The 15,645-nt window shown below is 33.9% G+C and overlaps 3 protein-coding genes across 4 annotated transcripts in view; 2 read left to right on the top strand and 1 right to left on the bottom strand.

Moving 5' to 3' along the window:
* Positions 1–8,300, top strand: part of LOC130624233 (small G protein signaling modulator 2-like) — a 21,390-nt gene extending 13,090 nt beyond the window's left edge. For both annotated transcript variants that reach the window (XM_057439806.1, XM_057439807.1), the window contains exons 15-21: positions 80–207; positions 282–364; positions 463–572; positions 1,602–1,698; positions 1,789–1,900; positions 6,170–6,225; positions 6,640–8,300. In XM_057439806.1, coding sequence (XP_057295789.1) covers positions 80–207; positions 282–364; positions 463–572; positions 1,602–1,698; positions 1,789–1,900; positions 6,170–6,225; positions 6,640–6,794 — 741 coding nt within the window. In that variant the 3' untranslated portion in view covers positions 6,795–8,300. The remainder of the gene's footprint in view (positions 1–79; positions 208–281; positions 365–462; positions 573–1,601; positions 1,699–1,788; positions 1,901–6,169; positions 6,226–6,639) is intronic.
* On the top strand, positions 3,020–4,302 carry LOC130624236 (uncharacterized). The gene is made up of 2 exons (XM_057439809.1): positions 3,020–4,090; positions 4,163–4,302. Exons 1-2 carry the CDS (start codon positions 3,308–3,310, stop codon positions 4,256–4,258), a joined length of 879 nt encoding a protein of 292 aa, XP_057295792.1. The 5' UTR covers positions 3,020–3,307; the 3' UTR covers positions 4,259–4,302.
* The window catches only part of LOC130624232 (clustered mitochondria protein homolog), a 26,645-nt gene continuing 19,141 nt past the window's right edge, over positions 8,142–15,645 (bottom strand). The window contains exons 19-33 of the mRNA XM_057439805.1: positions 14,872–14,925; positions 14,645–14,706; positions 14,310–14,531; positions 14,117–14,183; positions 13,983–14,035; positions 13,722–13,763; positions 12,320–12,386; positions 12,126–12,210; positions 11,771–12,009; positions 10,785–11,005; positions 10,245–10,370; positions 9,510–9,725; positions 9,326–9,409; positions 8,982–9,161; positions 8,142–8,548 (exon numbers count right to left, since the gene is read on the bottom strand). Of these exons, the coding sequence (XP_057295788.1) occupies positions 8,997–9,161; positions 9,326–9,409; positions 9,510–9,725; positions 10,245–10,370; positions 10,785–11,005; positions 11,771–12,009; positions 12,126–12,210; positions 12,320–12,386; positions 13,722–13,763; positions 13,983–14,035; positions 14,117–14,183; positions 14,310–14,531; positions 14,645–14,706; positions 14,872–14,925 (1,703 nt within the window). The 3' untranslated portion in view covers positions 8,142–8,548; positions 8,982–8,996. The remainder of the gene's footprint in view (positions 8,549–8,981; positions 9,162–9,325; positions 9,410–9,509; positions 9,726–10,244; positions 10,371–10,784; positions 11,006–11,770; positions 12,010–12,125; positions 12,211–12,319; positions 12,387–13,721; positions 13,764–13,982; positions 14,036–14,116; positions 14,184–14,309; positions 14,532–14,644; positions 14,707–14,871; positions 14,926–15,645) is intronic.

Raw genomic sequence — 15,645 nt, 5'->3', positions numbered from 1 at the left:
ATTTGGTGTTTGCCATTAAAAGGCCTAAGAAAACTCAAAATTGTGTTCATGTTATATTCCTGCTTTCTTTTCTTCAAAGGACGACATTTTAAAAGATTTCGCGCTCAACATTCATCGCATTGATAAAGACGTTTTGCGATGTGATAGAAACCATCCTTATTTTGCCCAAGAAAGCAATCTTGAAAAATTAAGAAATATTATGATGACGTAAGCGTATTTCTTGATGGTCTTCGAGATTTAAAAAAAAGCAAAAGTTCGACTTATTTTTTTTTACCTTTTAGTTACGTTTGGGAAAGACTCAACATTGGTTATATTCAAGGAATGTGTGATTTATGTGCACCACTATTGGTGATCTTGGATGACGGTAAGTTATAAAGTGCATACATAAGTAGAATTGGTCATTGCGTTCCAGTAAATCTTTGTAGAGAAGGAAGATAAGTCATTTTTGTTTGTTTTTCACAGAAGCCAAAGTGTATGGATGTTTTCTTAAAATGATGAACAAAATGACGCACAATTTTCCTCATGGTGAGGCCATGGATATGCATCTGTCGAATATAGGCTCGCTTATTCAGGTAGTGTAAATCTTTTTTTTTTTTAAAAGGAGAGGCTAACAAAAAACTTTTTTGTGGCAGCCACAAAATAAATTTTAAGCGATGTAGCAAAAATTAGGGAACGTTTTAATCCCAAAATCTAATAAAATAACTAATATAACGACACACAAATAACTGTTTCATTAAAAATGTTGCTAGGAAGAAATATGGATATTTATCCATATTCCTTCCTAGCAACATTTTTACAAAGTTTTTATTGCTGTGTGGGTATAATGTGAGTATAATAACTTGTTGTTGTGCTGCCCAGTTTTAAGCCACAAATTCACCTTTTTTTAAACAAGCAGCTTTAAATTATTACCCCTTAATATAAAAACAGCAAATCTCAAAACCAAAACAACTAAACAATTGTCCAAATTTTACGGGATATTCCAGACCAGCGGATCTGGTCTTTGAAATTATCTCAGGCATCACGAATTTTCAACGGCTGTTCGCTTCTCCTTTAAATATAACTACCGCAATGATCCGATTAAGCGCCCATCATTTTTTAAGCGCTCCCCCCCTCGAAAAAGCGCCCAGGTAATTTCCCCAAAGTTCAATAAGCGCCCAGCACTTATTAAGCGCCCCCCTCGAATGAGCGCCCACCCGATAAAAGGGATCGCTTAATCGAAAACTACCTTATATTGAGAATCCTAGAAAGACTAAACTTCATATTGTTACATCTTTATTTTTAAGAAAAAAATAAAATTAAAAATTACCGTTGTCCCTAATTTGTACAAAATTAGGAAAGAATTATAAGTGCCCAGCAATTTTTAAACGCCCCCTTGTTTAAGCGCCCTTGCAAAAAATCCAAAAATTTAATAGGCGCCCAGGGCGCTTGTTCGGATCATTACGGTAAATTAAATCATCGATGTATAAAATTTTATAGCTTAAATTTTATAGATTAAATTGAAGCTTATTTGCAAGTTTTTGTCTAATCTATTAGGACTCGACTCGATTATTCATAAGTATTACCACTTCCTTACCTATGTATTTAATGCTGTATTGATTTAGATCCTGGACCCAGAACTGCATGAAATTTTAGAGGCGCATGGCGATAGTACGATATTTTATTTCTGTTATCGATGGTTTTTACTTGATTTTAAGCGAGGTAAGACCTTGTAACTTGTTTAAATTATCGACACGTTTTTAGAATAAGTATTAAATATGTTAATTTTATATCTATTTTTCCATTAATTAGAACTTGTGTACGAAGATGTTTTTCTGGTATGGGAGACGATTTGGGCTGCATCCACGATATCATCGGAACATTTTAATTTGTTTGTAGCACTGGCTATTATTGAACTTTACAGGTCTGTCTTTTGTACTTCAGCCAGGCTGGCCACACCAGCTAAAATATCCTAAAAAGAACTAAAAAGATGAAGACCCTCCCAAAACCACTTAAAAAGCTAAATTTTTGAACAAAGATATTGATTCCTTCTCCTAAAATTGTTTTACCTGGCATGCATTTTTATTTTTTCCAAGTAATTATTTTTTTTATCATAGTGAGGGCCACTATGTAATTTCGTGTGCACATGTGTGTTAAAAGTGATTTTTTGATTTAAAGTTGTTCTTTAGGTCCCAAATTACCAAAAAAATATGGGTGGCAAAATTTTTTGTCCCATCGGACCAAATTAGATGACGTCATCACTTTTACAGTCAGCAAAAAAATAATTTCACATTTATATGTCATATTATATATCGTTGGAAAGAGGAGATCGAGTGGATCAAAAAAAATGTAAGAACCATGTCTTCAAAACGTAACGTTCGAAAGATATTACTATTCAAACTTTGTAAAAATTACAGACCGGTAATTTACTGACCCAGCACGAAAATGACTATAACCTGCTCAATAGCGAAGTTTTTTTGTTGAATTTTAGTATGGTATTGGGTCACCCTAATGTCTTTCTGTTTGATCAAAATATATTGTTCAAATCACTTCAAGGGATAATTTACAGACCAGTAATTTACAGACCAAAGCATGTGTTTAGTTGTTTACTTTAGTTTTGAAAAGCAAGTAGCGAATTTCACTTAGACATTTTGTATGTATTAGTATCAGTATAATAACAAGTTTTGTTTTATAATTGTTCGATTTCATAGACATAGACATAGAATTCGAATGTTCTATTTCTAGAAAACATTCTATTGTTCAATTTCATAGCTAGACTGTTTAATTTCGAAGTGTTAGTGAAGTGTAATGTGAAGTTTATAGTATAGACATACATGCATAATAATAAAATGAATAGACCGAATTAAAATGGATGTTAACTGTGTAAAAACAATAAATGTGCTGGATTTTGGGAAAGGTATAGTGTGTCAGAAAGATACATCAAAAAAGGTACCGCCTTACTTAAACATTTTTTCCCATTCCTGTTCTGAGTTCTGAGAGTTTTGAGAGAAAGATTTTTGTTTGATACTTTGACCAAGATGTCGTATTTTTCTGTTTTTGCGAAATTTCATGAAAATGTATGAATCACTTCTGCTTTTCGTTCGTGCTATGCGACAAGGACTTTGGGAATTACATCTTGTCTCTTTGAGTGGTTTAGTGAAATATTTTTTCGCCCACAATCAAATTAATTACGCCCGATTAACACTTTTGTATCTGGCAAACATGAAGAATTTAGAAGAAACAGACATGAAGACCTGGTCCTACTTGAAAGAGAATTTCGCAATTGCCAAAACCAATTTTACCACTCACTGCCATTGGGTCCGATCACGCAATGGAGCAGGAGAATAAGGTAATGAAGGTCACTGGAGGCATTAAAGGACTGTTACAACAACCATCTACATTGAACAGATTTTGCCTTGTTTCTCCTATACTTGCATCATTATCGAAAGAGTTTTGTGATATACAAAATGTCAATGTTGATCAAAGAAAGCAACACTACCAATTGAGTGGCTCAACATGTAGCAGGATAGCTTCTAACGTCAATAAATTGCTTTGTACCATGGATGACTTCGATGTCAACTTCCGACAATCCGATTGTGTATTTAATGTTGTTTCAAAAGCTGTTCTTCACAATTCACAAATACTTCAACATGCTGATATTGGCTCAAAATGTTATGAAGAATTTGTCACGGAGAGGATAAAAGGAACAAAATCGATATGGGTACCGTTAAAAAAAGTGAAAATAGTAACTTTTAAAGATCTTGGAAAATCTATCAAAAAGAGAGTAGGGGATAAAGTTATACAACTCAAAGAGGAAAAAACGCTACTATCAAGATTTTTAATCACTGCACGGAAACGTCCCGAGTTGGATTTGGAGCACTGTATTGGCAACTTTGAGTTTTCTGTTGTACCAAAGGCCTTGTTCAGTGCTGATGGAATTCCATTGGCTTGTTTAGACAAATCAAAATTGATTCACGGTATAGAGGAATTAGCCAGCAAAGGACAAACGACCAATGGTTTATCTGGAGAAGTCGAAACAAACAAAGTAATCATTATAGATGGAATGGCTGTTGTGAATCAAACTCCAAAAACACCGGCAGTTAAAACATGCAAGGTATGTATTCAATTTATCACTATCTTACGTAATTTTCTGACGCACTTGTGAAATACTCTGTTAATTTTTTAGGATTTCGCATCAGCTTTCACAGAACGTGTACTACAAATTTCAAGAGGATGTGATGAAATACGATTGGTATTTGATCGCTATATAGAAACTCCTTGAAAGCACGGACAAGAAAGCATCGTACATCTGGTAATGAAGTTCGATACAAAGTATCAGACAACACCAATATTTCATCCATTAGTCTCAAGCAATTTCTTTCCCACATTGATACAAAGCAAGCTTTAACCATCTACCTGGCAAAGAAAGTGATGGAGGCTCTTTCATCATTGCATATTCGGTATATAGTGACTTATGATACTAAAATGGAATCAAATTTTGTTGATTGCAGAATACACGACCACGAAGAAGCTGACACAGCACTTATATATAATGCTATGGATGTTGCACAACAATCTCCTTTCACCAGTTGTATTGTTTACTCTCCGGATACTGACGTGTTTCTACTGCTAATTTACTACTATGAGATGTTACCCATAAATACCATTTTTAGAACAGGGCGAGGTTCTACTTTACGTGATATTGATATTCGTAATTGCTTTGAAGCCCTTGGTGCAGTACACGCGAAAGCTATTCTTGGTTTTCATATGTTCACAGGGTGTGACCAAACTGGGCGTTTCAACAAGAAATCGAAGTCTGCTTGGCTGAAGATTTTTTTACAGGCAGATAATGAGGTGGTTCTGGCATTATCGACACTTGGAAGTACTGTCGAACTTCCTAATCTGGAAACACTGGAAAGCTTAGAACGTTTCGTGGTTTCAATGTATAAGGGGAATAAATGTCCTGCAGACGTGGTATCACTATCTCAATTGCGTTGGCATTTATTCTCCAAATTCCAGTGTGATGCTGATATGTTGCCACCAACATTAGCTGCATTGAAGTACAAAATATTCAGGTGTCACTTCATTTTAATGGTTTTACGAAGTTCGCATATCCTCATTCAACAACTTCCGAATGCAGTCAATTATGGTTGGGATACAGATGAAGTCGGTAACTTATCCCCCATTATGACTGATGAACTTCCTGCACCGTTGGCACTCATCGAGTTAAGTTCTTGTAATTGCAAAACAAGTTGCATATCCAACCGATGTAAATGCCGTAAAAATGGTTTTTTGTGCACTGACATGTGTAAATGTACGACGTGTCAAAACAGTGGTGGCGCAAGCGATGAATCCGAGTCTGATGAATATAGTTCTAGTGATGATGAGTGAATGAAACATTGTACAAGCATTGCTGAAGTTGTTTTTTGTCATTATTTTCAGCAATTTTTTTAACTTTGTGAAATTGTCAGAAAGAAAGTAAACAACTAAATACGTGCTTTGGTCTGTAAATTACTGGTCTGTAAATTATCCCTTGAAGTGATTTGAACAATATATTTTGATCAAACAGAAAGACATTAGGGTGACCCAATACCATACTAAAATTCAACAAAAAAACTTCGCTATTGAGCAGGTTATAGTCATTTTCGTGCTGGGTCAGTAAATTACCGGTCTGTAATTTGTACAAAGTTTGAATAGTAATATCTTTCGAACGTTACGTTTTGAAGACATGGTTCTTACATTTTTTTTGATCCACTCGATCTCCTCTTTCCAACGATATATAATATGACATATAAATGTGAAATTATTTTTTTGCTGACTGTAAAAGTGATGACGTCATCTAATTTGGTCCGATGGGACAAAAAATTTTGCCACCCATATTTTTTTGGTAATTTGGGACCTAAGGAACAACTTTAAATCAAAAAATCACTTTTAACACACATGTGCACACGAAGCTTTATATCAGAACATAGCAGCCCTCACTATCACGTTTTGAAAAAACATTATATAGTTTGTATGCTAGAAAAAGCTTTATTATTAGATCTTGTACGTTCCTACCGAAAATTTCGTCAAAATCTTTAAAATATTTTCTAAAAATTGTCACTTCGCCAACTTCCCGTCTGCCGTTTTGTGTCTGTCTCTTTTGTTGTTTTGGTTTTCGAGGCCACGATTTTAACACCAGATTTATATTTAGGGAGATTGTTATTGACAATAAGATGGATTTTACTGACATCATCAAGTTTTTCAACGGTATGAATTTTTGCTCTTTCTCACACAACTACAACGAAAATATATTCCCAAATAATTAAAATAAACCATACAAAGTGAAAAAGTCAAAATAGATTAAAGAGCACGGCATACTTTCGCTGCACGTCGGAGCGGTACAATTTCCTGTGGTAACAGAAATGCGCGCACAAACTTAAAAGGGCGGCGATTCGAAAATTTCAAAATGATTTTTACTTCTGAAGCAAACAGGTCGAGCAAAAGAGCTTTTAAATATTGCGCAGTATTAAGCTGATGTGTATGTACCTTGAACCGACATGCTAAAAGATTAAAGTAAACTTCGCCATAGATGCGTGCTCACCACTAGTACGTGGTTTTGAAATTTTAATGCAGATCTTCATGCGTATTTTTGTACTTTTGAAAACATCTACTTTTATTTAGAAATGGCTGAACAACATGATGTTCGCGCTGCGTTGAATCTCGCACGAAACATTGTGCGCAAATTGCAAGACATCATGCATCCAGGTGAGGTTGACTTGCTCCATGTGGTGGAGGGTTATGAAAAAATCAAGGGAGATGGAGATCAACGACGGTAAATGTAAAAGAGATGCTTTGATTCAGGTTTGGCTGCTTCTGGAAAGTAAACCTATTTTTAACAATGTACAACGTGACGCCTTTTATGTCGGCGACTTAGTTGTTAGTGTTAGTAACCGGCGACGTGAAGAGGGTTGTCGTAGAAACGACGTAAATAATTTCTTTCATATTTAAATGTTTTATTTTTATATATTTAATTTTGAATATTTCGTTATCTACGAAAATGTATATACATGAATTATATGTTAATATTAATGCAATTATCTATCCTGTGTTTCTTATAAATTAGCACAGAAAGAGTTATCGGTACAGGAAAAATAGTCCGTGCTGTTTCGCATTTTAGACCATGTTTATACATAGAGGAAGGTTTTGTATTTGTTGGGTATACATGGATTTGTTTTCAAACACGTTAATGTACAACATTTTGATCCCAAACATTTATAGGCTGTCTACTGATCCTCTAAACATGTTATTATTGTGTGTTCTAACAAAATTACTAAGGGCGGTAAAATGGGCGTAGGATATATTTTTTTTAACTAAAGATGCTTATAGTTTTATAATAAAAAATATGGTAGGATAAATTTTCTTTCATCTCTTTAGATTAGTTAAAAAAGAATTTGATATATTTTTTTTCGTGTTGTAAATACAAGATGTGACCACTCACAATTGCTCCCATGTGTATTGTTGACTCTTTGAGGAAATATAGCTTTGAGAAAAAGTCTTTTCAGTATACGGATTGATTATTTTCATGGACTAATGAGGCAAGGGATGCGGAGATTTGACAAATTGGGGAGAGTCGACATGTCATAAGACGTGTGATGGAGATTCAACATTATAGGCAACAGGAAAACGATTTGAAGTTAAATCAAAAATTTTTCGATTGTATCGTCCCCAGGCTAGCCTTTGTAGAATACCGAAGCGATATTATTTATTGACGGAGCAAATCTTCGTGTTTTAAGGGTATTTATTTTGTCATTTCGTCAGAAACATTTTTTATTGTTACACTATATTTACAAAGTATTTCAAACTTTCTTTTGGAGAAAAGAGCAAAGAAAGTTTCTTGCTTTTTAATATTACGTATTGTATCACGTATTTTTATTTGTGTAAGCGAAAAGAAATTATCGGGACGAAACGTTGTGTTCAGTATTTCCCAGTTACCGTACGAGAAAATAAAAATACCTCATTTTTTAAGTTTTTTTTCGAGAGGACTACAAGAGAATCACGCTATATAATCGCATTTTGGCTGGGTTCCTCAAGAAATCGAAACATTTCACTGTGGCATTAGACATAATTTTTTGGCAATATGCTGTGTGACTACCATGGTATTGCAACAAACGAACAACAACAGCTTTATACGTAGCAAGTGAGAAATCTTACAATATAACAACGCTCTAATTAAACTACATCAATTTAGTGGAAAAATATCAACTTCGTAGAAAATTTTAATACATCTTTAAGAATGTATCAGATACAGTCAATAAACTGGTCTTTAAAAAATTTAAAATGCATTCAAAATAAATCTTAAAATGGTGTCGTATATATATGATTGGGTGCAGATCAAGAAAATTTCATACCATACACATTCACAAGATAGAATGAAACAGCACTTCCATCACACAAATTTATCAATGCAAATAATTTTGTATTCCTAAAAAATGTCATTTTTATCTCGCTCAAATCGTGGGGGTAAAAAATAATGACTCAGTTGCACACGTAAATACATAACACTCCAATTTGCAATCCACGCTATGTCAACCTAAATAACAATAATCGTACAACATTAATTTTTTTATAGTAATGCAAAGAGAAAGTTGACACAATCTGTCGCAAAAAGTTGATTATATGCAGCCGACGTATAATTAGCGGACAACTTAAGTGCAATCTCTTTCTGTCCACTATTTAGAAACTCTTTTACAAGGATTTGACTTTGGTTTCGCAAGTACAATCAATTTTGTTCATTAATTAGAGGCATGCTCTTTTTGGCGTCCGTTCATTAGTGTCGACAGTATTTTATAATTTAAAAGATATTCCAGGTTTTCTATGTTATCTAGTCTGATTTCAAGATTTTAAAGTTCACACAGTCAGGAAACCCTTCTCTCACTATGGCTTCTTTCCATGTTTTCCTGACTACTTCACACGCACACTGCAATTCAGGTGAAACAAAACAAAGAAGAAAAATAACAACTAACTCAAGTTTTAAGTATTCAAGACTTGGTCGAATTTTTTTTCTTGGAATTTATCTTGACGGGTGCTTCGTCAAGTTCTTCGATTTTATTGACCATTGTCAATATTTTCTTGTCATAATCGTCATCGTCCAACTTAGGCACACTTGTTGGACAAACCTTGCCTTTTTCAGCAATATCTTTTAACTAAAAGTGAGAGCAAGTCATTACGGAAGATGTTTAATAAAGTTGTAAGGACAAGATTTTGACAGCGTCGAAAGAAACAAGACAGGGTGATCACAAAGATTTCTCGAATCGCCGAAAGAATATAAATATTGGATCCTAACCATTGAGATATAAATTTTTTTTACCGTTTTCTGTAACATCACCGCTTGTTTCAGAATCGTGTTTAATGCGTTAGAACTCTCCTTCGTTCTTGCATCGTCAGTTCCAAACTAAAGATAAGGAGCGACTTTAAAGCAATCTGAACAATTTATTTCAAGTGAGGCGTTTTTTTTAAAATTACTGGTGTATAAAAATCAAACAGAGTCTTACATGTTTTTGGTAAATGGAAAACGTGGTTTTTTCATTGTTGAGTGCTTTTTTATAATCACCCATGGAGGAGAGCACACGAGCAACTAAATGATGACCTGTAGCTGTGTGCAAACTGTTGGCGCCATAATATTTCATCTGAAGGTTGCAAGAATGTTCGAGATATTTGCATGCCAAATCAAACTCTCTTTGATTGTGAAGCATCAAACCAATGTTAGTCTATCGAGGAAATCGAATACAAGTTGTTAAACGAATCTTTAACTATGTTTATATTTTTTAAGACTTACTAGTTTTTGATTCATTAGTTTGTACATACATAAGAACGAGAGGAATAAATTAGTGATTATGAATTTACTGTCCAACATTTCACTGTTCATTAAGTCACTCAAGTCTTCAATAAAAGGAGGGTTGGGTGAAAAATTTTCGATATAATAATAGTAAGAAGAGTTAGTGTGGTGGGACATTTAAAAACCTTCCTAAATTTGTGAAAACAACAACTGAATGGTTCTAAAACATACAATATTAATTTGATGCTTTTTATATCGGAAAAACAAGAGAAACAGATAAATAATTTGCAAAACACTGAGAATGTGCCAGGTAGCGAAGTTTGAAATAATAATAGTACGGCCGAGTGAATTAAGAATGTTCTGGTTTGAAACATTTTCAAAAAGTAATAGCTCGAAGAGTAAATTTACAAATGATTAACAATTAGATAATTTATTGAAAATATCAACTTACGTCGAAGGTGGCCATGTCTGGGTGGTCTTCACCATAAGACAACATAGCAAGATACCTCGCACGATACATCAGCTTCAATGAAGATGGAACGAGTCCTGCATGGTAGCAGTAGAGTGCAAGGTGGACCTAAAAACAATGAAACTCAAATAATGGCACAATGCCAAAAGAGTGACAACAATCTTGGAAGCGAACCAAACAAATACGTTTGCGAAAAATTCAACTCAGCAATATCAGTAAAGTTAAGGTTTGAAGAATACAAATGTTTTTAGGTGCCTTGACCTCAATTTTTGTGAAAATACCACAAATTAAATTTTTTTTGACCGTTCGTCTAATTAAAAACACGCTAAATTTAAATATTGTACTATTCTCAAAATTAAATCTCCACCAAATTTAAAAAAAAACCGTCAATTTTTATGACAAAACTTTTGAGTCAATGTTATATACTTTAGCCCATTGAATTACACTTGAGTTCAGGTATGACGGTCAGCCTGACACTTGAAACTGGACATGTCTTCTTGAAGGATTCATAGATCAACTTACATATGCCACTACTGTGTCTGGATGGTCGATACCAAACACTCTTTCAGCAACCATTACTGCTTTCTTTTGGAACGCTACAGCCTGTGCAGCGTCGTCCGCTAGATAATGGATGCGTGCAATCGAACGATAGCATATAACGATGTCTGCATGTAGTGGACCATACACTTGGTTGAACATGTTAAGTGCTTCGATCATCAATTCATGCGCCTCGCCAAAAAACCCTGAAAACACGTTAACAAATTAATGCACATCAGATTTTTACTCAAGGGTTGTACAATATACAGTCACACAGTATCTGAGACTAGCGAGTCAAAGAATCTAACGCTTCATCTGTAGAAGTATGTCACATGAATGCTTAATATAAGGTAAGTCAATCCAATTATCTGTTACAGTATATTGCAAAGACATTCATTTTACTTGTATTTCATCCTAACTCAATGGTGAACACAATGTCACGAAATTTTTTTTTTATTAGCTCAAAAAACGAGTCTACGGATCAGGCAATGAAATAATTACTTTCCTTCAACAAAGATCAAGGAGACTTTTCCGTTCTGTTTTAGCTGAAATACACGAGTTCCATTTGCACCTCGCCGATAGTATCACCGACGCTGTTGTTTTTATAGAGACGCGATTAAAAACATCAAAAAACTAACTTTGTTCTATTTGATAGCAACAGTTCTAAAACATTTTTATATTTCCAAGAACATGGATTGGCGAATATTAAATTTCATTTAAGGTGGTTTTTTTTGTTATTCTTAGCTATTCTTATTCTTAAATTAAGAAGTCTCATGTCAACAATTCTGAATCCAAGAACAATTCTAGAAAAAGTCTTTAAAAGTGGTAACAACAACAAAAAAAAAACATCCAAAACAATTTCAGAAATTTTTCAGAAATCTGGCATTCTAATAAGATACCACAGTGCATGGGAAAAAGCTCTAGAAAAACTTATGAAAAAAATAAAAACGAAATATGAAAACTCTAGCTACCTGACTGCAAGCGTGATTGTGCAGCTTCAAAGATGACAGACGCATCGAGAGCTTTTGGCGTCGCACATTTGACAATAGGGAAAAGATTAAGAACATCTTCGTCGCTGAATGTGGCGTACTTCTTATTATCAAAGTCGTATTCTCGCAGTAACATCTGAACACCAGTCTTTTTACAAAACTCTCGCAACAGGCTTAACTTTTGTACGCGAAAGTCCGCAACAAATGCATCTATGCTGGCACTAAATATTAAAAAGTAAACAACAAGTGAAATTTTCCACGAACTATGAAAAGAAGTGTTTAGGGATACGTTTCCTCTTAGCTCAAGATCGAAACTTATTGTGTAAAAAAATTGTACCTTTGGAGTTTATACCCAAAATGTTTTTGCATGTGTCCTGTTATAGACATCCACAAGAACGCAGGTGATAGAGACATCCATGCAACTAGAATAAGCAATGCACAAATGTTAGACTTGATTGAATAACAAAAGCAAACTTGTTTAAATAACACATGCTGAAGATACAACGAGAAAAGAGAAGGATTTGCACATACCATTGCTGTTCGATGGAAGATGTGGTAATTTTTGTGTTTTCTTTTTGTTCTTCTTTTTCTTGTTGATCTGAAATAATGATTTTTAGCTAAATTTGCCAACTGGATTAAGTCACAACACAGCTATCGCGTAGTTTTATCTGGGTAGTTCCAGATTTGTTGTTGAATTTGATTGGTGTGACTCTAGCGGAAAAAACTTTCGCGAGCAAAAAAAACAACAACACGGAATCAATTTTAGATTTTAATTGTATATTTATAAGAACAACTGTTGATAGAAGTTTTATGTGATCGTGTATATCCTTGAAGAATATTCATGAACAATAATAATATGTATGTTTTATAAAAAATAAGAATAAACGTATATATAAACACAAGTTCCTTTCTTGGGGGGAAAAAACATTTTTCTTTTCTTAATTAAAAAAACAAACATATTTTTATTATATTTGGAAGGGAATTTCAAATTCGCCAAATTTAATACTCGCCAAAATTTATTTACTTAAGGTAACTATAATAAATGATCAATTCAAAGATTTCTTGTTAGATGCTATTAACTATTTGTTCAAAATCTTGAAATAGCGTGTGAAGTTACCATAAAATGCCAGGAAATGATAGATTTTGAATCGGTTTAAAGAGTTGGTTAACAATTTATATTAGCACAAAGAATATATTTTTATCTCGCAAAATGAATGAAAATTTAACATGAGAAGTTTAGATAAACACTATTTGAGGTGACAGATGTACAGAACAGTTCATGCCTGGGCCTATCAAAATTTGGGAAAATGGGTCACGCTTACGCTAGCAATACGTGATCACGCTGACATCAGCAATAATTATCCCACTTTACCATTTTTCATATAGCCAAATAAGCTAACAGCCCAAGTTCTAATACCACTCTAAGTATTGGCAAGTTTAAAACACGCCATAATTATATAAAAAGAGTACACAGTTACTTCCAGGGACGAACTTTCAAATTGTTACTGACTTAGATTTTTATTTACGTTTTTTTAAAAAAGAAGCTTATTTTGAATTTTGTTAAATTGGGATCTACACCCACACAAAACTTGTTTCCTTTATCATGAAAAGTGCAAAATTGGGAAAACAAACCAGTTCTCAGTTTAGAAAATATTGTGTTGGTATTCGGAAGTGAGTTTTTATCGTAGTAGTTCACTGGTCAGTATTAAATAAATACCATTGTGGAACAAAATAATTTTTTGACAAAATCAGTCCAAAAACATACTTTACTAAAAAAATGTAAAACTCAATCATGTTTTAAAATTTGCATTAAACATGACTGGTAATACATTTTGAACTCTTTGGTCTCCCTCCTCCCCCCCCCTTCTCTTAATAAAATTTTGGTTGTCCCTGAATGCTGTTAAAGGACATTAATCTAAATATTGAAGCTTACCTCTTCAGAAGGAATGTGTGGTTGTGGTATATTCATTGAACTCTAAACACGAAAAGAAGCTTAAAATTTGATATTTGGATGGTAAGCAGTAGCTGGAATACAGCCATGTTTACTTGCTTCAGATCCTACTGTGTGGCTTTAAAATTGTATTTTATGCACCTCGATTTGTTAGCAGTTTTGTGAGACTAAAATATGCATATATCAAATAAAAGAAAGATTTTCAATCAATACTTCAATTCTTTTATATGAAAAAATTCTTACCAAAAAACAGTTCAAGAAATGACTGACAGCTGCTGACAAACATCTTTGATTGGCTAAAAAAATATTTTATTGGTGATTAAATAAGAAAAAGATCTTGAAAAAAAACAACCAGTATTTACTTGTTTTTAACTTACCACTTTGCATGCAATTTTTAAATTGCCTTTTCGCACTTCTCAAAACCATCTCTTTCACAACAATTTTCTATGTAAAAGAAACATATAAAAAATAATCGCATACAAAAAAAAATAGCAGCATGTTTGGTGGACGATCGGGTGTAGTCAACAGCTAATATTACATAACATCTGCAAAACAACAAAACTAACATACTGTGATATGCTCTAAATTCTCCCTCTGCGAACACATGGTGGCGACCTTTCCTAAGTATCGCATGTTTATGCCCCGTGAATGCATGATCTCTGTGAGTGCAATACCGTCAATTGGAGATGTAGTCAATGAAGAGAAATCATCAATCAGTTTGGGGATGATGGTACTGGACAAGAACAGTGCAAGATCTTCAACTAATGCTTTCTCTAATTTGTCAGCTTCTTCCTTTATAAAAAAACATATTAAAGTATTAATGTGATTAGGTTTACGAAGATCCTCTTTTCATGAACGTCGTTTATGTGTGTGGAAATGTGAAACAGAATGAGAAATTGACTTACTTCTGATTTACTCAACTTTACTTCAGGTACATATGCGTCAGGATTGAAACGAATGTCGAATGCTAAATTGTAAATCAATCAAAATTTACGGAGTAAGGGTTGGGATTAAAACAAATATAACTGCTAAAATACAAGTACATCAAATTTAGTAACACAGGAATTTTAGATTGGAAAGGAAATTTCATACACATAATAATTGACTCCCTTAAAAACCACCAAACTCATACCTCTTGGATTCAATGAACCTATGGCTTTAGTGGCTGCTACAACAGCTCTGATATCTATAAAATATTAGAAAACACTGGTTTATCCTGTGCCTATAACAGTAATGCTTCGTTCATACCAGTGGCCTAAACCTTAACGTAGCTTCACTCACTCAGTGAGCTAATTTGTTGAACAGAAGCCACGCTAAAAACGTCTTGCTTTCTTTCTTTCTTTCTTACAAATGTAAGTGTAGCGCAGTATTGTTAAATTAATTTTCATAGATTACTTTTTATCGTTTGGGAAAACCTTAATTCTGATATAATTTTAAAAATTTAAGAATGCATGATGAGTTGCGTTACGGTGGTGTATTTTTGAGAAAACATATTTCATGAAGAAGTAGATGGTCAACAACAAAAAGTGCTAATGCAGTTATTCTGTAGTGCTACATGCGGCGTCCGAGGCCGGGCCCCAGCTAGTATTTTAAAAAAAATACAAAACAAATATAAGTTTTACAGATATACTAATAACATGAAAATAATTTAAAAAAGAGGTCAATATATATAAAAAATTGGAACCTCAAAAAGTTCAAGCAATTTGTTTGGTTGGCGCCTGGCAAACGGCGCAGGAATAGGATTGGATTCTACTATTTCACTGCGACCAGCAAAATGCTTCTACCAGCATCTGATTCTAAAGTCTGATCAACTTGCATTTTTTACCGCTTTGGGCTACTTAAAGTTACGAGCCTTGCTTTGCCAGCTAGCAGTAACGCGTTGGTTTGTTCTAGCATGTACCTCATG

The sequence above is a fragment of the Hydractinia symbiolongicarpus genome, chromosome 13, assembly GCF_029227915.1.
Source record: "Hydractinia symbiolongicarpus strain clone_291-10 chromosome 13, HSymV2.1, whole genome shotgun sequence".
Taxonomy (NCBI): domain Eukaryota; kingdom Metazoa; phylum Cnidaria; class Hydrozoa; order Anthoathecata; family Hydractiniidae; genus Hydractinia; species Hydractinia symbiolongicarpus.
Note: the sequence above shows the minus strand (reverse complement) of the source record. Positions and strands in the feature narration are given on the sequence as shown.